The 24485-nt window shown below is 41.9% G+C and overlaps 1 protein-coding gene across 2 annotated transcripts in view; it reads right to left on the bottom strand.

The window, feature by feature from the left end:
• Positions 1–19810, bottom strand: part of FMN2 (formin 2) — a 159675-nt gene extending 139865 nt beyond the window's left edge. For both annotated transcript variants that reach the window (XM_053382624.1, XM_053382625.1), the window contains exons 1-2: positions 17853–19810; positions 1268–1434 (exon numbers count right to left, since the gene is read on the bottom strand). In XM_053382624.1, coding sequence (XP_053238599.1) covers positions 1268–1434; positions 17853–19776 — 2091 coding nt within the window. In that variant the 5' untranslated portion in view covers positions 19777–19810. The remainder of the gene's footprint in view (positions 1–1267; positions 1435–17852) is intronic.
• Between the last annotated feature and the right edge of the window lie 4675 nt (positions 19811–24485).

Here is a 24485-nt window from a genome sequence, read left to right as displayed (position 1 = left end):
TAATAGAGTTGATCGCCCCAGTTGGAGCAACTGCAGAGGGTCTCTTGCTACCTTTAGGCTTATACTTGGAAAATATTTTTCTAACCTCACATAATACACAAAAGCCTGAAAGTGTTGGGATTTGTATTCAAACACAATTTATATATTCTACACAGGAGTGTTGTAGACATATGTAAGGGTCAATATACATATTTGAGCAAACACAGGTCACACTCCCACTTCTCTGATAAGAGAGGAAGCGAAGCCTTTTCTTTCTGCCCCCTCTCTCTCCACGCCTAGGGAGGACATGTCTAAGCAAGCTCCAAACTTAGAGCACATGTTTGAAGCTATCTTTCTGTACTTTCTACCCAAAAGTATTCTGCCTGTGTTCTTGCTGCTGCTTGGATAAATGTAGGGACAAGACCTTTGAATCTGTAAGTAAAGAACTTTAAATTTACTTACAGTGTGTGGCCTGTTCATTGAATGAGGGGTAGAAAATGGGGGGGGGATGCTGTATGCAAACTAAACAAGTTATGAAAAGGTTTAACAGCTTATATTCCCATTTTATACTGCTGCTTGTCTTTCATGAGTTTAAACTCTGCTACTAGGGGCTCTCTCCAGCTGGATCTGTAATGGCTTACATTGACATATTAAGACTGTAATTCACGCCAAATGGCTGACAGTGGTGGGGTTTTATGGAGCACAGTCACTGCTGCATCCACTGCCCCCAGAATGCACTTGCACTGGCCAGAATGAAAATGATGGGCCAGGCAGAAAAATGGCCTATTTGACCCACCAAATCCTGTACTGGGCCCAATGTCACCATGTGATGACATCAGGATTAGCTCAGGATCCAGTGAACCCTATGCTAGCCCCCTTCTTGTCCCATTTTGGAGGTTTCTGCTGACTACTACTATTTGTGCAGGAACATTGGGAGAAGCACATTGGGGTCTGCTTGGAGGAAGGTCTCTCCCCCATCAGCCATGGACTTTCCCTGTCACTGGAGACCAACAAAGCCTAGCAGGGCTAGGTTGAGCAACATATCCAACTCATCCAGGTCTCTTCCAGCAAGGCAGATCAGGGATTTAGTTTGCTCCGCTATTTATTTTAAGCATTTATATACTACTTTTCTTCTTGTGCTTCCTTGGAGTGCGAGTTCCAGAGGCAGGGTGCCACAAGGGGAAATGGGCCACACCCAATCCTGCCACAGAGGGTCAAGTCACTATGAATATTAATGTGTGAACTATCACTAAAGTCTCTGATAGATACTCCCAAGAATGTGACTTACATCAAAAGTTGGTGCACTTTGTTGTGTGTTCTGGCTACATGGCTCTCTGAAGCAATCACTGAAGGGGAGCAGAAGACCCATTGCAATGATCCAAGAGCAAAGCTTCTCTGCTTCTTCTTGAGGTGCATTGTCCTGCTGGCTGGATAGCTTTTCCAGCAGAGTTCGACCTGCAAAAATCAATGTTAAATGTTAAATAAACATTTGAACAGAACAACTATTTTAGTGGTTGAAAGTCACAATCAAAGTGAAGGCAAGAAGATGCTTCCTTGCAATAACATTACTCCAACCAGTGTACACCCTTCAGCTTGGCAGGGCAGCTTCTATAAACTGGTTCTCAGGTGCCTCTTAGAAATATAGCAGGTTCAGGGAACCACCCAGAAGGCCTGTTGGATGCTCTGTGGAAGGACCTTGGCTTGGTCCCAATGGCCAAGGTGGCATGGCAGCATGGAGGAAGAAGGGAAGCTTCTGTTTTGCTGCTTTAAAAAGGCACTCAATCATTTGCTCTCCTCTTGACACAACATGTTAATAAATCTTGCTATTATATATTGCTATTATATACTGGAGCTGAGACTCCAATACTTTGGCCAATTCATGAGAAGAGAAGACTCCCTGGAAAAGACCCTGATGTTGGGAAAGATGGCGGGCACAAGGAGAAGGGGACGACAGAGGACGAGATGGTTGGACAGTGTTCTCGAAGCTACCAGCATGAGTTTGACCAAACTGCGGGAGGCAGTGGAAGACAGGAGTGCCTGGCGTGCTCTGGTCCATGGGGTCACGAAGAGTCGGACATGACTAAACGACTAAACAACAACAACATTATATATTAGCTGTTATCGTTTCATAGTGTACTAATTTTTTATTAGCCATTCTGGAATCTCAAAAGTGAACAATGCTTTAACTCTAGTACAGTGAGACATTAAAATACATCAGGGTTGCTGATTCACAGATTTTCCACCAAATTTTGCCTTCAAGAGAATGGAGGGCCCATGGCTTGGAGGGAAATATTTAGTGTGGGGAGAATACTACTTAAATTGTCTGTGCCAATTTGCAAGATTATCTTTAAGAATCAATGTACTGTCCTGCATGGTTTACCAGGCACAAACTGATCTAGAGAAGCAAAGAAAAGCATACCATCACGACAATTTCACACCCACCATTTTGGATAAGTGTTCCAAACCCGGCTACCTACCTGACTCTACAAATGTGCAGGAACACTCTGGGGACAAGGTGGATATACTTGTGAAAATGCTGGGAAGGTTTCGCACAGTCCTAGTTTCAACCTTTATAGGGCTTTATGTCAATAAAGGCAGCCCTGAGATTGCTGGATGAAATACTGTTTTAACTGAAACTATTTTTAGAATATTTTAACTGTTTCAGAACACTTAAAAAATATGGATGCGTTTACCACAGGACTGCGGTAAATCACAGCCTTACCTCTGAAGGGGTAGCTCTTTTGAGCATTAGGTTTAAGAGTTGGATTCTTGCTGGTATTATTTACCATGATAATTCTTGATATTCTGAATGCCTGGTACAGTTAATCAGCTTGGAATGAATCACCACAATTTATTGTTGCTTATGCTCGAGGAAATTCTCCCTAATGAGAGGCAAACTGCAAGATGATATAAGTAATAATCTGAAACAAGTCATGAAATGAGCAGCTTGACAATGTTATTCCTCTTAGTCAGTCCAAAATGCTACAACTCTTTTTGGAGTTATGTGAACTGGTTTCATATTGATGCTGAGGAATTAAAGCAATCACTTTCAACTGAGCCAAAGTAGGGTACGATCACATCTTATACACATTTAATATGTGCAATTTCAACCATATGCAGTTGAAGGCCGGCGGGTTGGAACTGTGAAAGCTAAATCCAAGCAAGGCAGAAAGCTTAAAAGCTCCTTTTGTGCTCTTGCTGCTTGGGGTTACCTGACACAGAAAGAGCTTTTAAATCCTCTGCCTTACTTTGGGGGGGGGGCAGGGTAAGGGCATCTCAATATGCCAGCTCTGGGATACTCTTGCAAAATCTTGCAGGGTGATCCAAGTTCCTCTGACCACCCCTAGCCTTTCAGAGTAGTTCAGCTCAACATTACTGAATGATGTGTGTTGTCATGTATGGCTTTGTGGTGTTGCTATTTTAAAAGACTAAATAACCCTCCCACAAACTTCCAGAAGGGGGCATAACAGACCATAGGACATAGAGACCCATATAGGCAAAAAATACATTGCAAAGGTTGAAAGCTGTTGTCATATAGACAAGAGCTGCTTTAGAACCAATGGTCCATTTGAATATAGACACAAGAAAGCATCTCCCTAGGTACTCTTCCTAACCATTCCTTTAGCTGGAGATCCTAGAGACTGAAACTCAGGCTGCATGCATAAAAAGCACACACACTATCATGGATCAAAAGCCTTTTTCTGAGGCATAGGATTCTGGTAAGAAGGGAGATGCTAAGGTTTGATGATGAAAGGAAAGGAAGAATGAGGCAGTAAGTAGACACAGGGTGATATTCAGCTAAGTCCTAACAGAGTAGACCCATCAGAATTAATAAACCTCAGGTAGTGATTTATATTAATTTCAGTGGGTCTACTCTGAGTTGACTACCACTGAATACCACTCACAATGTCAATATGGTTTAGGAGACTGACATTTTGTGGGACAACCAACATGCTTAAGTCTAATTAATGCATGAAGAGGGTAAGGCCATAGACTAAGCTGTCCTGCCAGCTCACATTGGGAGGAACTAGGTAATCAAGGCTTTGTTCTCCAGTCTACATGTGAACTTCAACATGAGAGGAGTTCTGAGCTGCTTCTTCCAGGCACATGGCTCTTAGCAGGCTCTCGAGTTCCTTAGGAACTTTCACTACACTGGAACTAAACTAAGTTTTACTGCCTGTGCAACTTTTCTGAAGCACATGAATCTGACCTTTGGAGAGTTTGTAAGTAAACCATTTTTAACTTGCAAAATGTGTGGTACAGTTGTACCTCGGGTTACATACGCTTCAGGGTACAGACTCCACTAACCCAGAAATTGTACCTCAGGTTAAGAACTTTGCTTCAAGATGAAAACAGAAATCGTGCAGCGGCGGTGCAGCGGCAGTGGGAGGCCCCATTAGCTAAAGTGGTACCTCAGGTTAAGAAGAGTTTCAGGTTAAGAATGGACCTCTGGAACGAATTAAGTTCTTAACCTGAGGTACCACTGTATTTCCTTATGCTGGGGAAAAAGGGGAACTTTCGACAGAACTCAGAAAGGCATATTTTAAAAGGTTAACAGCCCATATTTCCACACTTTACTTTGCTGAATATTTTGTGATTTTAAATCTCTATTGGGGCTCTCTCTCCAAAGAGTACTTGTCCCAAACCTGGATCTTGGCATCCAGGGAATTCTCCTTTAATACCTATGTTTTTCCCCTTGAACCAACATATTTTATATTGCTTAATAAATGGTCATTGCCCAACGTGCCCCATAGCACAATATGAAGGCAGATATACGGGATCATGGTTGGTAGATGAAAAGAGCAAAGTAGTATTTGGGTGCGAAAGATCAGGAACCAGAGCGTCAACATTTTTAAAGGAGGTACTGAAAAATAAGGGCTCATCCACACTTACCTTTTGCACCACACTTTCTAGGAACACTTTCTAGGTCTCCACTTTCCTGGTCCATGTCTAAGCCCTCCCCCCCCTTTTTTTTGCCCTGCCGCTTTCCCCAGGAAAGCTAGCTCTTTAATGCTGAATCAGAACAAATGACAATTCAAGCTTTCCACGGAGTGAAAAAGCAGTGGGGCGGGGAATGCTTGGACACAGACCGGAAAGGTGTGGACCTGCAGCTAGAAAGTGCAAAGGACAATTAGTGTGGATGAGCCTTAATAATAACATTTTTATCATTTATACCCCACCCATTTGGCTGGGTTTCCCCAGCGTCCCTGGGAAACTTACAGCATATAAAAAATGGTAAAACATCAGTCATTAAAACTTCCCTAAACTGGGTTGCCTTCAGATGTCTTCTAAAAGTCAGTTGTTTATTTCCTTGACATCTGATGGGGGGGCATTCCAGAGGGTAGGGACCACTACGTAGAAGGCCCTCTGCCTGGTTCCCTGTAACCTCACTTCTCACAATGAGGGAACCGCCAGAAGTCCTCAGAACTGGACCTCAGTGTCTGGGCTGAATGATGGGGGTGGAAAGGCTCCTTCAGGTGTACTGGGCTGAGGCCGTTTAGAGTTTTAAAGGTCAGCACCAACACTTTGAATTGTGCTCAGGAACATACTGGGAGCCAGTGTAGGTCTTTCAAGACCGGTGTTATATGGTCTCGGCGGCCGCTCCCAGTCACCAGTCTAGCTGCCGCATTCTGGATTAGTTGTAGCTTCCAAGTCACCTTCAAATCTAGCCCCACGTAGAATGCACGTAGAGCCTTAAGTTACCTTTTTTTTCATGATTCTATACTGCCACATATCCCTGCATGTTTTAAAGATGACATGAAAGCAGGCTTATGAAAGCAGAGGGACTTCTTATATCACATAGCATTGTCATGGATTTGAGAACTAATTTTGCTGAATTTCTCTGCTACAAGGGGCTTCACATAATCCTCCATTGCTTTGCCTTTCATTGGTCTAGTCTCACTTCACTGTCCAAATTTTGGGGTTGTTGTTTCTTTTTTAAAAAGAGAGATGAAGAGTTTGAACTCTGTCTGAGGGCAGGTGTTTCCTTAGGGCTGCTCCCAATAGAGTGGCTGTTTTGTGCACAGCCTGGTTATGTAACAAGTGGAAATCAAAATCCTCCTATAGCACCAGCTCTATAAACTGAGAATATCACAATGGATCTGAACTTGTAGAAATCCCAAAGGCTGTGTAAATTAAGGGGAGGTGCTAAGAGGTTCAACACATTTCTGCTATTTACTGAAGATCTGTTTCTCAGAAGGACAAACATAAGATATTTCCCAAATAACAATATGGTTGCCTCCCTGCCCCTGCCCCACCCCACCAGTTCCCTGCACAGAAGCATCAGCTGAATCTTACATCAACACTGGTGACAGTGTCCCTGCTTCACTTGAAGGCAGTAGGCCAGTTCATAGGGCCACAAGGCACATGCAGCTCTTTTCCTTCTAACACCTTACTTCTGCTCCCCAACACCAGCACCTGTCAGCTGAGCTAGTCACCTCACTTTATAGATGCTCAGTTATAAAGCATTCCATCTTTTTGGAACTGGCTGTTGTGATAGAAAATTCAGTACTTGGGGAAAAGCGCCTTGCAGAAGCTTCAAAGCTAGCTTTTCTTCCTTGCTGCTTTGCAACCATCTATCACAATATGTTTATTCAAGCAGGAATACCGAATTTGAATGAAGTTAAAAGAGAAGCTGGATGTGTTGAACAACAGCAAACTCAGGATGCAATTCTGATAGTGGTGGCGGGGAGAGAAGAAGAGAAATATACATTCCCACCCAAAATTCACTCATATATTTTGGCTGCAGTTCAGAGACACACAACTTTATTTTCATAGTAAACAAACTGGAATTCCTCCGTGCAATTCTGTTCACAGAGTTAGTATGCAATTTTGGTAGCTTGGGTGAGATGGAACATTTTTGACTTTTTGCCAATCCCATAAGAATGGCAGCATTTATGTAAAAGTTTCCAAAGAATGTCAGCTTGATACCACTCAAACCAATTAATTACTTTATCCGTTTCTGATTTAAATGTGAACTAGAGAGAAAGTTAAACGCAACCCTTTACTTGTGCCTTTTTACTTGCAGGAACAATTTGCCTGCTAGCCCCTCCACAGGTGACTCAGTTAGTAACATGTGTGTCTTACTTTGATATCTCCCTCCACATGGTAGGTACAGACAGCAGTTACAGTCATTCTGAAGCTAGTTGCTCTGTAGCCACTTAAAGGACAAATGTGTCATCTGTTTAATGGCTGGTCCGGCCCTATGGAAACATCTGGTTTTTTGTAGGGAAAAGCTAGCAAGCTCTGCTACACTTTTGTAGGTATTTTAAGCTTATATCTCAGGGCTGCTTCTTTCAGAATTTTTATTTTGGTACATATTTCTCAGTACAGAACGCATGAGCATCACATATGTTGTTAAAGCATGACTTTCACTTTAAAATACACATGGTGGTGTTGAAGCAGTATTTTTATGGGTACCACTTCTGTGAATTTAAAGGGTAAAGCTGCATGATGGTAATCAGTGCAATGCCTGTGACTATTATGTTTATGTCTGCACTCAGCTGAAAAATGTCTTGCATGAAGCGGCCCTCCTATGCATCACATTCCTTTTACGGGCAAGACGAAAAGCAATTACAATGATTTCAACCTCAGCAAAATTGCTATCTACTAAATTATTTCCCTGTATTTCCTTTCAGCTTCACTTCTCTAGTTGTACACTGGGATTCTTTACTTTAACAGACATAGATTGTTCAAGCCCAAATAATCACTGTATAGAGCTTTCAGAACACATGGGCCTATGATAGTTGAAGTCAAAGCAGCATCTTAAACTGAGTAGCAAGTTAGCAACAAAGGCGTTGCTAGGGGCAGGGGAACCAAGCAGAAGGAGTTGCCAGTGGAAGCTTGGGAAACAAACGCTCAGCATCGGATTTTACAGTCTGATTACTAAGGGACAAAAATAGCAGCAATTGACTTGCCAACTTTGTCTTTTTACGTATGTGCGGTTAGTGACACCACTTTGCCCCAGAACAGAGGGCATTCATCACAAGAGACAAACTGAATACAAACATTGATCTTTGGCTACATCAATAGCTCTAAATATAAAGGCAACCGAGAGGTAATTCAAGCAATATTTACAAAAAACTGTTCTGATTAAGCAGGCTATCGCTTTTGATCAAAGGTTTCATATGTGATGCAAACTATAAGAAACTGAAATGTCCTATCTACAGCACCTCACCTAAAACTATAGTACAAGTGGCATCTTCTAATAATAACTGAAAAAGGAAGAATTTGATCTCCTTAAACTACAATTGTCTGCAGGACTGTAACAGGAGAGAGGGAAGACAAAAAGCAGAGGTGCCTGGCTGCTTCAGAAAACTTGAATTTCCATCTTTCAACTAAAAAGCAAAAGTTTTCAGCCTCCATCCCTTTTAACATAGCTCCAGTTCACATGTTAACAGAAACAACAGTCCCCAGTTGGTGAAGGAGTAGCACTCCTCCCATCCACCATCCACCATCCATTGCCATACAGTGGTACCTCGGGTTAAGTACTTAATTCGTTCTGGAGCTCCGTTCTTAACCTGAAACTGTTCTTAACCTGAAGCACCACTTTAGCTAATGGGGCCTCCTGCTGCTGTTGTGCCGCTGCTGCAGGATTTCTGTTCTTACCCTGAAGCAAAGTTCTTAACCCGAGGTACTATTTCTGGGTTAGCGGAGTCTGTAACCTGAAGCGTACGTAACCTGAAGGTACCACTGTATTTCAAAAAGTGAAAATCCAGACAGAAAAGTTGTTGAGCTGCTTTTTGGCCAAAGCTGTTGAGCTGCTGTCAGAGGTTGCCATATGTCCAGATTTCCCTGGACATTTCCGTGATTTCTGCCCAGACACTGTTTACACCGGCCAATTCCTGGCAATGTCAACCCTACTTTAAGGGAAATGTAAGATGAGGCTTTACACATGCTCAAGGAGCATGGAACGCCTCCAGGCTCATTCAGTTCCCTGTATCTGGATTTGAAAACCTTTCTTTAGGTTTTGAAGATTTTTTTTTTTAGAGATGCATTGTTGTAAGGTTACTGATTGATGTAAAGGCTTTAGAAAGAGGAGGATTATGGTCAATAGTCACTATTAGCCAGTGAGCAAGTCTGCTTGCCAGGCCGCAGCTTCTACTATGGAGATCACAAGTAAGCTGTCCAGGGATGGTAGAAAATAGTCAGAAATGTTTCTTGAGGGATTAGAATGTGAGAAGCCACTAGAATGTAAAAGCCATCAAGTAGAGGGAGGTGACTTATTCTGATATGAGGCACCCAACACACTTATGTCAAATAGTGTGTCTTTATAGGCCCTCATTCAGCATTTAAGCACCCAGGCCAAGAGGCAAGACAAAATAATAGTCAACAAAAAAATATGAGCCATTCCAGAGACCACTGTAGTGTGTGTTGGGGGGGGGGGAGAGGGTTATATATTGTTTAAGATAAAGTATTGAAATATAAATGAAAAGTTACTATTTAAAATTTGTATAGTTTTGCTAACCTTACACAAGTTAAATAATGAGACCTCAAGATAAAACTACAGTGGTGCCTCGCAAGACGAAATTAATCCGTTCCGCGAGTCTCTTCGTCTTGCGGTTTTTTCGTCTTGCGAAGCACGGCTATTAGCGGCTTAGCGGCTATTAGTGGCTTAGCGGCTTTAAGAAAAAGGAAACAAACTCGCAAGAACTCGCAAGACGTTTCGTCTTGCGAAGCAAGCCCATAGGGAAATTCGTCTTGGGGAACGACTCAAAAAACGGAAAACTCTTTCGTCTTGCGCGTTTTTCGTCTTGCGAGGCATTCGTCTTGCAAGGTACCACTGTAGTTGGACTGAGCCGCTGCTTTTAAGACACACACTCTCAAACTTAGTTCTGCCACTAGGTGCGTGGGAGTAGATTTGTAGAATAAGAAGAAGAAGTAGTAGTGAAGATATTTGCTTATTTGTAAATTAATCAAAACATTACATAAATGCCACAAGTCTTGAGTGATCTCTCCCCCAAATGAAACTAAACGAGGAACTTACTGCCATTTAGGGATGTTGCTATTAGATTGCTTTACTATAAATTGTTTGAGGTTTTTTCTTCCATTTCAGTGTTTGATATTGCACTATACAGTACCTCATGCTGATAATTGATAAATATAATTAATAAATAAGGGTAAAGGAATGTGCAGTAGTATAATAATGTTCAATACTTGCTCAGTTGAGAATGGGACTTCCTTTTAAGCAATATTTAATGCCTAATAAGCACATTATATAAAGAAATTGCATGATTAGGTGCTGGAATGCAGATGCCTGGCTGACACATTCTTTGAAACATGGAGGTGGAACCAAAGGTTATTTGTTTCCTTAATCACCAGTCAACAGCTACTAGTAACATATGAATCAGGGAAGAAACAAAAGGGGGGAAAGCCATTCTCTGTTGCTCCTGTTCCACAGCACTGTTTTGAAGAACTATATAAACAGGGTAAATTATCGAGTTCCTTTCTAGCCTGATACTCCTGTTGTGTTAAAAAGTTATGTGGAAACAGCTCTTATGTAGCTTCAATGACATACAATGTAGACACAATTCAAATTAATGTTTGAATTCTCTTCCACAGAATGGTGAAATTTCTTAACTTGATATATGTTCTTTGGTTTTATTATTGATATTCTGGTTTGATTATTTTAGACCATGTGAAACCAAAAGCTGAGTGGGAGCAAATCCCACTCCCTTGGAAACTGAAACAACCAATTTTCCCCTGGGTTGAGAAACAGCAAAGGTAAAAGGGGTGGTTCTTGGTTTTCACACACACCCAACACACACACACCTACCTTTGTCATAACTGCACAGGGATGTAGTTCTTTAGACACTTACTTAGTCATGGTTGGAGGGGAGGTTGTAAGCCTTTGCCTGCCCCTCCAAGGGAATGGGGTATCCTATTAAAGGGGAAGTGCTCCTTTGCACACAAACACCTGTCTTTCAATATCTTTTTATAAGCAATCCCAGCTTGGAGGGAGGGGGGAATGCCCCACAAATTATACACTGCTGCCCACCCAAATTTCAACTCCACTCCCTTTATTTTATTCCACATCATTTGAACAAAAGGAAGTAATCTTCCCAACTTGAATGCCTTTCCTACGCCACTCCCATAACTCTGTATCATCAACTTTCCTGAGAAGGTGATAGCTATTCTTGTCCCTTTGTGGATGCTCATACCTCATCTTCCATGAGATGAGAAAATCATTATTTTATCCATCAATTCAATGCATTTATATGCCCACCTTTTTCTCCAAGGTGCTCAAGGTGGTGGAACATGGTTTTGCCTCTTCATTTAATCCTCACAGCAAACCTGTGAGGCAAGTCAGGTTAAGAGGCAGCGGCTGGTCATGTAGATGCGACCAAATCAGAGCTGTCAGCCCCGTAAGGATACGTGCTATTGGTGTGTTTTCTGACACAATCCTTCCAGCCCATCTGATTTCTCACATTCTCCCATTTAGATCTTACCACTGCGACATAGTATCTAGTCACAAAGAAGCAAGAGTCATCCCTCATTTGACTAACACTCACACTTCCCTCTTAATTTCGGTTGAGAGAGTAACTCCACACAAGCCAAAAGATTCACAGGGCCCTGCTTCAAAGCCGAAACAGAAGATATTATTTTAGCAGCATTACGTGTTTCCTTCCTAAAATAGCCAAGATCTTTTTATAATACCTTGGTGCTGCTTACAGCTCATCTGAACATTCCTTATGAAGTTTGCTGCAGTGGATTATATAGGAAAACTTTGTGACTGCACTTGCTCATTACCATTTACGTCATGTATTAGAAAATCCTCAACCAGAAAAGAACACGTGGACTACTAAAAAAAAAAAAAAATGACATGGCAAAAAGCCCAACTATACAGCACTGTAAACTAGGCCAGCTATTTGTTCACTGCCTGCTGTTACTAAGATCAGAGCTAAAAGCCCCAGGGAACAGCTAAACTGAAAAGAAATGCTTCAGATTACGTATTGACTATAACAACCACAACAGTGGAGATGCACACTATGGGCATGCAAATCATAATTATTATTAATATCCCACCTTTCAGGATACAAATCCTTCCAAGAAAATTTAACCTTCTAAAATAAACACAGCAAACGATGAGGAGCCATACTCATCTGCGGAAAATGGGAAGCTCTGGCTCATGCTCTGCAGCTGCAGCCCATTCAAACAGGAATACTTTCCACTTAGTCCCTCTGATAAAAGCATCCTTAGCACCTGACTTGCCATTCTGCAGGCCACAAAGACAGCAAAGTAGAGGGTTCCCGTTGTTAACTAAGAGAGAAAGCTCAAAAACTCTGCCTTAGATGTTTTGTGGCCCTTATAGCTGAGAGAAGGGACCATAGCTCAGAGGTAGAGCACAGAGTTTCTATGTGATAGGTCCCCAGGTTGAATCCATTTAAGATAATCAGGTAGCAAGTAATGTGAAAGAGCTCTGATATTGTGGAAAAGGCTACCAAGCAGAAAAGGGAATTCTGGGCTAAACAGAAAGCAGCCTTCCTTCCCTTAATGGAGATGAGCATGCCCCACTTTGGAAGACACACTGGAAAAGACTTGAGTTGGTCTCTCCTAGGAGAGGAGATGTTCGGGGCACCTGGGTGGGCATAGGTGCCAGCTCCCTGGGTGCCCAGGCACCAACAAAATTCCCCATCAAGGGGATGGGCACCCACAAATTTCAGCACCAGGGCCATCCATGCTGCATGGCACCCACTGCCCCAGACACTCATGGTAGTGGGGCCAAGCTGGCACTCCTGTGGGAGGGAATGCCCAATGGGGAGGGGCTGGGTTTGGCTAGTATTTAGGGCTGTTCTGCTAAATCGGCTTTTATTCCACAAATCGTATTGTTATATACTTTAAGAAAGGTAACATTTCCACTAGTTTGCTGTCTTCCAAGTCTTCTTCCTAGGTCTGGGGGCAAACAGTATTATCTAGTACAATGCAGTTTCTTATGTTTGCAGTAGTCTGAAGTCCTCTCTCTTCAGCATAAACTTACTGGTAGCCTTAAAACCATCTAGGAAGTATAAAAGACTGCTAAAAGTATGAAGTAATGATGATAATTATGATGATAAATCTATTAAATGTACCAAGTGGCGTCCTACCACACTGGGAACAATTTTCTTCTGCTTTAAAAATATTTATGGCTAGTTTACCCCAAACAGCAATTGAATGTTGAGGTCTTTCTTTTTTTGCGCTCTATTGTTCACTTTTCTGAACTCTCACAGGCAAACACCAGCTTGTTTTCAGTAGCTGCTTCTGCTCCAACTCTGTAATGTGAAGAGTGCTGCATAAACTGAAAGATTTAATCAGTCTCTGGATTTCAAAGACAGCTGGCATATGTGGGCAGAAAGAAAAAGAAAAAAGGTGACAACTATTTACCACTGGGTACATGGCATCTAGTACTGCAAAGGAAAACCTGCTTCTTTCACAATTACAGTAAGATAATAACAGGAAAACAAGGCATAAAGGAAAACAAAAGTGTGTTAAGATACTGAAAGAGATGCATTCATGGAATAGAAGCCTGAGTTCATAGGTTTCTGAGTTCAACAAAAGCTAACAAGGCAGCAGAATTTTTTTTAAGAGCAAAAACAAAAATACAATGCATAACTGTTAGAGGCACTATTTAGAAGACCAAAATCTTTTTATGTGAGAAAGAGGGTTAATTTTGAATAGAGGCAATAGTCCTCCCTATAAATCTTATACAGTGGTACCTCGGGTTACATACGCTTCAGGTTACATACGCTTTAGGTTACAGACTCCGTTAACCCAGAAATAGTACCCCAGGTTAAGAACTTTGCTTCTGGATGAGAACAGAAATTGTGCTCCGGCGGCGTGGCAGCAGCGGGAGGCCTCATTATCTAAAGTGGTGATTCAGGTTAAGAACAGTTTCATGTTAAGAACAGACCTCCAGAACGAATTAAGTACTTAACCCGAGGTACCACTGTACAGAAGCGACAGTCCTCCCTGCACACACACACCTCTGCCAAGATGACATCTGAGCAAGCCCAATGATCATTTTAATTGAGTTTACTTTGTATAGCATGTGGAAGGATGAATAAATATTTGGGGCACCTTTTTCCAAGTTAAAACTAGAAGCAGACATAACCGTTGCACCTGAGAACCAACTGCCCTGTTTCCCCTTGTTACTGCACGAGTCTCTCTTGTGCATGTGGTTCAGGGCTGGAATAAGGCAAGCCCATGAAAACTACCAGCTCACAGATCATACAGACAGTCTCATCCAAGGGCAGGTTTGTCTCCTGTGTTGGGAGTGACTGAATCATCCAACCACAGAAAATGCAGACAAATATATAAAACAGTATTACTTGATCGGGAAGCAACAATATTTCACTAGATCAAATGAATCATGCAGAGGGTCAGTGGACAGCTTTCACTCTGGAAGTCACAGGTTCGATTCCTGCCATTACCAGGTAGGACTAGGAATGTCTCCTGCTTAAATCCCAGAGAGCTGCTGAACTAGTTGGACCAATGGCCTCAGGTAGCTTCCTAATTTTCCTCGTCTCTTGCGGTCAAAATAAAGTACCCTGTTGCACACATGAGAACTCATACGATTACTTGGTACTCAGTGCTTTTTTTCTAAAAAAAAAAATGTTTAGGGGGTACTCTCATTTTCCCACTCATATTGAAATACTGCCACTCAGTGAGGCCAAACTTAGATTCACAAAATGTTTAGGGATATGCGTACTACTGCATCCCCCCCAGAAAAAGCACTGCTTGTACTCACTCGTATGGTGGGGTGTTAGGGGAACAGTAGTACCTCTGGTGGGGGAAACGCCATCCTCCTTCTGGGGTAGTCTGTCCACCTTTGGTCCCCACCCTGCACTCGGCTCTCACCTGTGGCTCCTAGAAGCTGTCAGCATGCAACAAGGGCCACATCCTGAAAAATGTTTTTGACTGGTCAGCTAAACCAGGTGAGGGTAGCCAATGTGTCTCAAACCTTTGGTGCGTTAAAGACTTCCCCTGCATGCAAAGACGGGCTCTGGAGGATTGAGCAGACAAGACCATTAGTGTGTCCAGCCATCAAGAAGGCAGTTCCTGCATGTGCTGTAGTGTAGAGGAAGTGAGGGGCAGATGGAGCTCATCAACCTGGGAAGGTAGCCCATCTCAGAGAAGGAAAACTTTGATGCTAAACCTCCACTGCCTTGTGGGATAACTTTAGTAGAAGAAAAGGCTAAAGAGTGAACCCTATACAAATCCAGAGTGGAGTCCCTAAGACAACTGGATGGCGCCTTGTACGCTTCCTTCTGGCAACTCCTGCAGCCAAGCTGGTGCCGAACGTATGAACCACACCAGCAAGGTGAAGGGGGTGGTCTTGTCATCTCAGTAACCCAGGACCTCCATACACACTGCTTAGGCTAGGGTAGGTCACTTTGGTGCTGCTAGCACAGCAATTTGACTTCATCCCTGGAGGCACACTCCATGGTCTCTCGAGACAGACGGATGCCAACAGGATTACCCAGATCCATGATCTGTATCATGCAATTGAATGAACCACTATAGCAGACAGTGCAAACTTATTTTCAATAGATCCCCACAGTTTCTAGAGCAGTATTCTTATTACTTATGTGACTATTTTACAGTAAGCAAATCTTCAGTAAGAACTTTCAAGGAATTGCATCGTTCACCATTATACAAATGTCAAGTACTGAATCAATGGTACTTACACTACCTGAAGTGGGCTTCTGAGCATAGTTCAGAGTGCAAACTGGATTCATCACATTTCTATTTCATACTTTCTCTATGGACTTCAAGGCAGCATACATAGGATTATCCTGCCTTATCTTTTCCATAGCATATAAGGTTCATCTGGAGTGAGAAGTCACAACTTCACCCAATGAACTTTAATACTGAATAAAGATTTGAACCAGTCTAATACTCTCTCAACTATACAACACCATTAAATCCATGGGAATTATATCACTGTCTTAAATGAATACTGGATTGCAGTGTGAATTAGCAACTTTGGTTAAAAGACTACAATCAACAAAGTTATTTCCTTTGGCAATTAATAATACATACAAGTATATTAATAGCATAATAATACTTAGAAACCAGTGAGTCTGCTTAACACTTCAGAATAGAAGAAAACACTCAAATCATTTTTATATGAAGTACTCCAAACTGTTCCACTTTCATTAACTTTCACAACTGCTCTACAAAACATGCACTTGATTCATATTATTTGCTTTCTGCAGAAATAATATAATAAAATAGTTTGTTAAGGGTGTTGGGAATTGTAGCTCTATAAGGAGTTAACCAAACATTCTTCGGGGAAGGTTTGTACTTTAAAAGTGTGGTGTACATGTGACCTTAGTGAAATCTCATTACTTCAATGGGAATGAATTTTAACTAATATTGCAAATTTATGGCCTGTGACATCTCAAAGACCAGATTTTAAAATAATTTTCCCCTCTAAGGAAGGAGAGAGACCTCACAATTTCTCTCTATCCAAATCTAGTGGGAAACGGGGGCATGTGAGGGTCACACCAGCAGAGGCTGTTGATTCACAGGACTGAAACCCTCCTAACCTTCCAACATGCTTCCTGAATGGTGGGGCGGTGGGGGGGGGACTACCCTGGCCAAGAAATTGATGTAGTTTATTTTCTTCCCATTGTAATTTAAGAACAAAGCACCTGGAATAGGTTTTCTTTTTCAAAGGAGCAATGCTAAATTCAAACAGGATTTGAATATAGCAATTATTCCAGACCCAGCTCTCCCTTCCCAGACCTTCTATGTATACTGGATCCAACCCAGTATTTCTGATAATGATATTAGAAGTTTTAAGAAAAATTGAGGTCATCCATGAAGCTAAACCGAACTTTGAAGATACCTTTCAAAGTTTACCTCTGATGCCTTACATATTATTCTTCAATGTGTCTTCATGGCGCCTAACAGTCACTGTGGTTGAATGAAGAAGTACAGAACATCTGGCCCAACAGTAAAAATACACACACACACACACACACACACACACACACACTGGAATAACCTGCTCAAAAGCAGATGGCTTTCAAGCAGTAGCGGTAATGGGCCACCCAGGCCAAGGGACAAACTCTAGGACACCAGACGCATCCTTTGGGTCAAGTGTTGCAGACTTCTGTACCACTGGACTAGGGAGATCTCAGCTCTTTAAACCCCAAGGCAGCCATGGTGTCAGTGACTAGCCCTGTGCAAATACCTATCCATGGTATGCCTTATTTACATGAACATTATTTATGCAGATTATCAACCAAGGGCCAGCATAGCCTAGTGACAAGAGTGTTGAGCTTCTATCAGGCAAACCTGGATTCAGTCGCCATGACTCAATGGTGACCATGTGCAAGTCATATTTAATCAAGGGTTCATATTCATAAAATTTGACTTGCAATTTAATGTATGACTTACAATTACTGCAAGAGTTGTGAAAGTGAAATAAATCCCTCCCAGGACTGTAAAGCACTTTGCACATCTATCAGCTTTGATATATTTTTGTGATATAGCAGTATATAAATATTTTTATAAATAAAATAAATACTAACAAATAATGATGAGCAACAGATGCAGTAGGCACACACAATGCTCCCCAAAATATAATGTCTGCTGGGCTGTATACACAGAGCTCACTGTTTATTTATAAGACACTTTATCAGTTGCCTGATGGGTATGCTGAATAAAGCAAAATTCAAAACAAGTACTTTAAACAAGTGCTGCAGACATATCCACTGAGACCACAGAACTTGCATGCATAAAAAGTTGTAGAGTTTGTAAACTCACTTTAAATATCAATTGAAATCAGACCAAGATAGATAGGGCATGTTAATTACTGTACACTAGCCACCTACTTTTCAGACCTGAGGTCACAGCAAGGGTTACCACAGTTTACCAATGTCACTCACCTCTAAACACATTGGGGAAGGCATCAGTAGAAGCTGGTGTCCCTGACGACTTTCTCGAGTGATTAAAATGCACTCTTTCGCCTTGAAAACCATCTCTACTCCGCCGGTATTCCAAGAAATCTGCCGAGCCTGACTTTTGAGCTATTTCAGCTCTGTGATCTGAAATCTCATCTGTCCAGTCTGCTGATCGACTAAATGAACCTGCCAAACTGGCCGACCTCTGCTTCTTGGTTGGCGCACTCTCTTTCCGCTGAGAGGACTCGCGTCTCCTTTTAAAGAGTGGGCTCTGGGATGGGGAGAGACAAGGTGAGTGATTTGGGGAACTCAGCTGCCTAGTGGTGGTTTTGATGTAGCAGGGATTGATGAGAGGATAGGGCTTAAAACATTTGGAACTACGCACAGGACTGCTTGAGAGATCCTCAGAGGAAAAAGTACCATTTTTCAATTCAGAAGAAAGCCCATCATCCAGCGCCTCTCTGCTGGCTGACAAACTCTGCTTCCTGTCTTTGGCTCCACCAACCTGATCATGGCCTGTATTTACAATATCATCCTCTCTTTTTGAATCTGAAAATTCAACAGCTATTCCTTTAGCCTCTGAATCGCCAGCTGGGGATGGAAAATTAAACAAGGAACTGCCTAGCACAGTCCCATTCTCTGTCACTGCAGCATTTAAAGGGGGTAAATCTTTCAGTTCGCGAGCAGGTTGGTCCTGCTCCTCTGGCAATTGCCCGTGCTCTTCCTGCATACTGAATACACTGCTGCAGGAATGCCCCATTACGTTTGTCGCTTCTTTCGCTTCACTTTCGGTATCGCAGGTGGCAATATATTCTGTAATTTCCGATTTCGCTGAGACAGGCTGTTCAGTATCTGGACTGCTGTCTTTGTCGCTGCTTAGTGAAAGAAACCTTTCAAAACCTAAGGGGGTTGCTTGAGAATTAGCCATGTGTAGGTCCATTGTTTTGGTGCCATGCTGCTCCGTTCCAATGTTAATTGCCCCCTGCTGCTGCTGCTGCAGTTGCAGTCTAATAGCCTGCTGGATATCAGAAAGCAAATCCTCTTGTTCGGTGGCTGAATGGAAACTGTATATGTCCGTATCGGAGCCGGAGCTGGTCCTTTGTCCATCCTGCGGGTCGGCAGCAGCTGGACGATTTTCATTTGTATTTTCAAAATGATCCACATCTGTGTCCGAGAGACCCCCTTCATCTGCAGAAATGCTTATATCAGGAGTTTTGGTGAGAATCGAATGAGCGCTGTCTAGCTCCCCTGTTTGTGAGGCCTGGCTTTCTAAAACATCCTCTCTCGAGCTGCTGTTTCCATCTTTAGCCTTGGACAGATTTTTTCTGATCCTTAGATTGGAAAACACAGATGCCCGAGACTCTGACTTCCCCTTTTTTTTGCCGGATTCATTCCCTTTGCCGTACCTCCCCAGTCCCTTTTTGCTCCCTGCTCCCTTCTTTGTGCCTTCTGCATCCCTGGGCCCAGAAGCATCCTCGCCTCCTTCATGCACATCACCTGCATTCCTTTTCAGCTTCCCATCTTGGTTCCCCATGTTGTTTAGCAATCGTGCAGCGTCAGGAATCAAGCCATGCCGCTCGTCTTCATTCAGCTGGCCTGGCAGCGAGGACCTCTCGAGTAATCCAGGTTTGTTTTCAAGAGGCGGTGATGCAAGCGGAGCAAAGGCTTGCTCTGCCTCTCTCCCAGCTGCTGGAGCTGCCTTTTTGCATAATGTGCTGCTAGCACAGGGCTCCTCAGGGACATGCTCAGTAGAGCACCGAGAGATGCAGACAGCTCCTTCCAATGGTAGCTTGTGGCACCGTTGCCTTTTCAGACTGAGTCTGCTACAGTCCTGACTCTCTTTGGTAGATATGAATAGTGATTCCTCAGCAACAGGAACTTTCTTCTCCACTGTCAGAGTCCTCTGCATTGCAAAATGCTTTAATTCCAGCCTTTCAAAGGATTAATTCCTGGAATTGGGCAGGGGGTAGGAAAGGAGGGGGAGAGAGAGAGAGAAGTAGGGGGGAGGGAATTAAACCTCAAATTCCATAATAACTTTTCACAAAAGACACTAGCAGCTTTTAATCTTTGAAAAGAAAAATGTTCTGCTTTTTAATAGTGCAAATATTGCCACAACATATATTATTTCTATTGTGCAAATACTATATTATTTTATACAGCCTTTTAAAAACTCTCACACAATTCAGCAACACAGTTCTATATATATTTTAATATAAAAACTGCAACATACACACAAATTCTTCGCAGAAATTGTTAAAGGTTAATGATACTACAGATTATTCAGTATACTGGTCTCAATGACCATTCAGAAATAAGCCATTTGTATTCCAAGGGGGTACAAATAATGGTAATCCTCAAAGGGATTAAGTTCATCAATATTCAGCACACACTCATTGTTTCCTCTTTAAACACAGAGCATTTGGTAACACCAACCAACATCAGGAAGATGCAAGTTTCAAGTAAGTTATGCCTCACTTCATGTTTGATTTTTTTTATTAACTTTTAAAATACTATATGACTTGCTAACTTGAGTTGTTTCTACTTTTGGTAGAGGTTTGTGGATATTAATCCTTTGGTGCTTTATGTTCATGGGATTACGATGTTTTAAATTAATTTATGTAAAACAGGGGGGCATGAGACCTGTCATTATAAATCAAACCCAAACTCCATCTGTTCCATCATCCAGGCTCCTGACAATAGCCTATACCAATGTCAGGAAGCCACCAGACAATTAGAGACCTACAGGAAGGAGGAAATTTATAATAGAGTGTTTACTGTGAAGTATGTCCCACTGTGTTCAATGCAGCTTAGCATCCACAATGGCTTGGTGGTAACTCTCATTGAACTTATTTGGGATACTGCTGAGTAAACGTGCATAAAAGGACTGTACAAAGAATTATATACAGCCCATATAAAGTGCTGTTCACAAATATCCTACATTCTTTGTTTAACACACACACACACACACACACACACACACACACACACACATATATGGGACGCGGGTGGCGCAGTGGTCTAAACCACAGAGCCTAGGGCTTGCTGATCAGAAGGTTGGAGGTTCGAATCCCCGCGACGGGGTGAGCTCCCATTGCTCCTGCCAACCTAGCAGTTTGAAAGCACATCAAAGTGCAAGTAGATAAATAGGTACTGCTCCGGCGGGAAGGTAAACAGTATTTCCATGTGCTGCTCTGGTTCGCCAGAAGCGGCTTAGTCATGCTGGCCACATGACCCGGAAGCTGTCTGTGGAAAAAACACCGGCTCCCTCGGCCTATAGAGCGAGATAAACGCGCAATCCCAGAGTCATCTGTGACTGGACCTAACGGTCACGGGTACCTTTACTGGACCTAACAGTCAGGGGTACCTTATATATATCCTCCCCTTACTGATCATGAAATAAGGGGGGGAAATTTCTGCTGATATGTCCAGATCAGAGCTATCTTTAAGCCCCTCTAAATCTTATCAGGTTTAGCCCATTGAATTAGAATTACTCTTAAAATAATTTAGCTTTATAGCCTAGAAAATTTACCTAGAGCATGTCTGCATAGAACAGAGAAGAGCACCATTCCTTCCACCCTGGCAAGTACTTTGACAAATTCAAGTATTTAAAGTTATATATGTTGGTTTAAACCATTTTGCCAATTTGTAACTATTATTTTTTGTTTTTTTCATGCTGTATCCCTCTAGGATCATTATTCAATGAAGGTGGGTTAGAAAATTTAAATGGAAATATAACTAGGAAATGAGGTTTCCCTCTTTTCACAACACATATGGTATATGACCTAAATGTTTGTCTTTGTTACACAGTCCAGTCCTAAGACCTGTTGCATTGGTGCCTAAGTGATCTTTATATGTGCCAGATTTCATCTGTTTTATTTTTATTTTTTAAAAATAATATTTATTACTTTTAAACCTTACAAAAAGGAGAAAAGAAAAGAAAAAAAGAAAAAGCAAAAGAAAGAAAAAACAATACAGTACAATGTATAAACAATACACAACACAACATTAACACATTAAACGAGAGCAAAAACAATTCAAAAAACACACATCATACCATCTCAATACCCTCTCTTTCATTCCCTTGTTTCATCGACCTCCTCTCACCTCCCTTTTTGTATTCCATTTCTATTAATTATTTCAGCAAATCCTTTCCATCTTTCTCTATTTTCTGTCATATGGTTATCTTAACATATTTTAACCTTATTTTCCATTAATACTATAGTACTTATTTATGCTTAATTCCTTATAACATTTCTACTAAAGCCGTATAATTCCATTCCAACATTTTTCTAACACTCATTAATTTTACATTATTTCCATATATAGACTTTAAACTTTTTCCAATATTCTTCCACCGTCTCTTCTCCCTGGTCTCGGATTCTGCCAGTCATTTCCGTCAATTCCATATAGTCCATCAACCTGGTGATCTTCTGTCCGAAGCTCTTAACTCTTTTCCAAGTCCCTTCTGCAAGTCTTCTTCATATTCATACATGCACTTTACTTTGTCTTCTCCTGATCTTGTTCTTATTTTCCTTCCTTTGATGCTGAAGAGTAGATCTCGGGGAAATTCCCACCTAGCAATGTTTTTATTCCTTCTCGACAAGTCAGCCAAATCTCCATAGTTAAAACTAAGATTCAAAAGATATTTCAGGATGTATTTCAAAGTTCCTCCAAATCTGGCGGTCCCCACAACTCCAGTCTCCTCCTGACCCAAGTCCAGGTCCCAAAGGTCAGTAAATCCCTGCATGAAGGAATCTATCCAACTTTCCTTCTCCAGTCCAAGCGGGGCTCCAATCCTCAAAATCTGACTTTCTCTAAATTCAATCATAAAGAGCATAAACTTACAGTCATCAAATTGCATCTGTAAGGCTGGGGCTCTCTCCCTCTCCACTTGTGCTACTTTAGGTTCAACAACAACAACTTTCTCCCCCGCCTTCTCCACAATTTGCCATGTCGAAGTAGATTCCTGTATCGATTCCTGAATAGTTTCTGTATTAATATTCACTTTTTGTCCCAAATTACTCACTTTTTGTTCCAAGTTATCAATTTTTATAGTCATCACATCCGTCTTCTTATGGAGCTGTTCCAGTGAATCATTTATCTTACACAATGCAACCACTAAGGCTTCTTCTGTCAACATTCTTGACGCTCCAAGGTCAATCCCAGATTCTCACAGTTTTTTATCTTGCAGCTGGAAATTCCCCCAGCTCAGCTCATGTAACAATTTCAAAGGCTTCCTCTAGGGGGAAACAATTTCTATTTGTATCAATCCTTTTAAGCACAGTTCAAGCAATAAAGTTAGTTTCAATTTTCAGTTACTTTTACTCCTTTTTAAATGCAGAAGGAGACAATGGAAACAATGTATTTCTCTTATTTAACTAGCTGTCAACAAATGATCTATTCACAGTCAATGAGCATTTCCAAAACGTCAGTCTTACTAGCAGCCCGTTTCCATGTTCAGAGCAGTGGTAATTTGACTTTCTTCACTCTCTCCTGCAGGCTTACACGATCCAAAATTCCCCCCCTCTTCTCCTGCTTCCAAGGGGGGTTTGATGATTTTAGCCGATGGAAGTTTAATCCTTTACGGAAGGCTTTCCAAGACTTTAGCTTGCAGCCTCTTTGCTTCAGTCTATTTACAAAAGGGGAAGGCGGACTTCCTGTTTGAAACCTCCCTGTTTCGGTGCCAAATTAAGACGTTTAAAAATCCAATTTTCCGTTCTACTCATGGGTAGTTGTTTTAAGATCAAATTGTCCACAGGAAAAAGTCAGCACTCTCCGGCAACAGCAATGCGGCTTCACTCTGTGAAAGAAGCAGTCAATTCGCAGCACTGCGCCACTCACCCCACGTCGCTCTGGATCCCCGAAACCGGGTTTCCCCGCGAGTAGGGGAGGCGCAAAAGGTGCCAGCCGAATCCCACATTCACAGGCTTCTCCCGCCTGTGATTTTTTGTGGGTCCCCGCCTTCGCCGTGGCGGCCAGACCCTAATTTCCACGAAGCAAATTCCTCCTGATCAGAGGAATTCAGCCATTACCGGAGGCGCCAACCCGGAAGTCCGTTACCAAAGATTTTTAAATCCCAACAAACAATCCAGTTATTTTTCTAAGTACTTGAAAGAAAATTTTTTGAGGTGAAATCTAGAGGCAAAATTGAATGTTAATATTTGCAAAAGTGTGATTCTCCAGCGTTTTTGCTGAGGAACAAACCTTGGCTTCCCAGTTGTGGTTTGTTTAGGACAGGGCTGGGAAACTGGATCATCTAAGTCTGCAGGCCAAATCTTGATGCCTGGCAGGCTAAATTAGACCTGTGGGCTAGAGGTTCCCCACTCCTAGTGTGGGAGAAATAAACCACAAGCACTGGTTTGAATATAATGCTAAATTAGCCACTCTGTGGTTTGTTTCCCCCTCAAGGGTAGAGGAGCAAAGCTGGAATTGCTTTCATCTGTTTTAGTGTTATGGAACAGATGAAGTAAGAACATGTAGCATTCCCACGTGTAAACTCGTAACCTAAATCATATGCAACAAACTTCCTCAAGCTAATTTTTGTCCCTATAGTAAGGATCTTTTTTTACATGAGCTACTATTCAGTATCAATCCAGAAAATGGGATAGTAATAATAAT

This window comes from Podarcis raffonei, chromosome 3 (assembly GCF_027172205.1).
Source record: "Podarcis raffonei isolate rPodRaf1 chromosome 3, rPodRaf1.pri, whole genome shotgun sequence".
Taxonomy (NCBI): Eukaryota; Metazoa; Chordata; class Lepidosauria; order Squamata; family Lacertidae; genus Podarcis; species Podarcis raffonei.
This window is presented reverse-complemented; position numbering and strand designations above follow the sequence as displayed.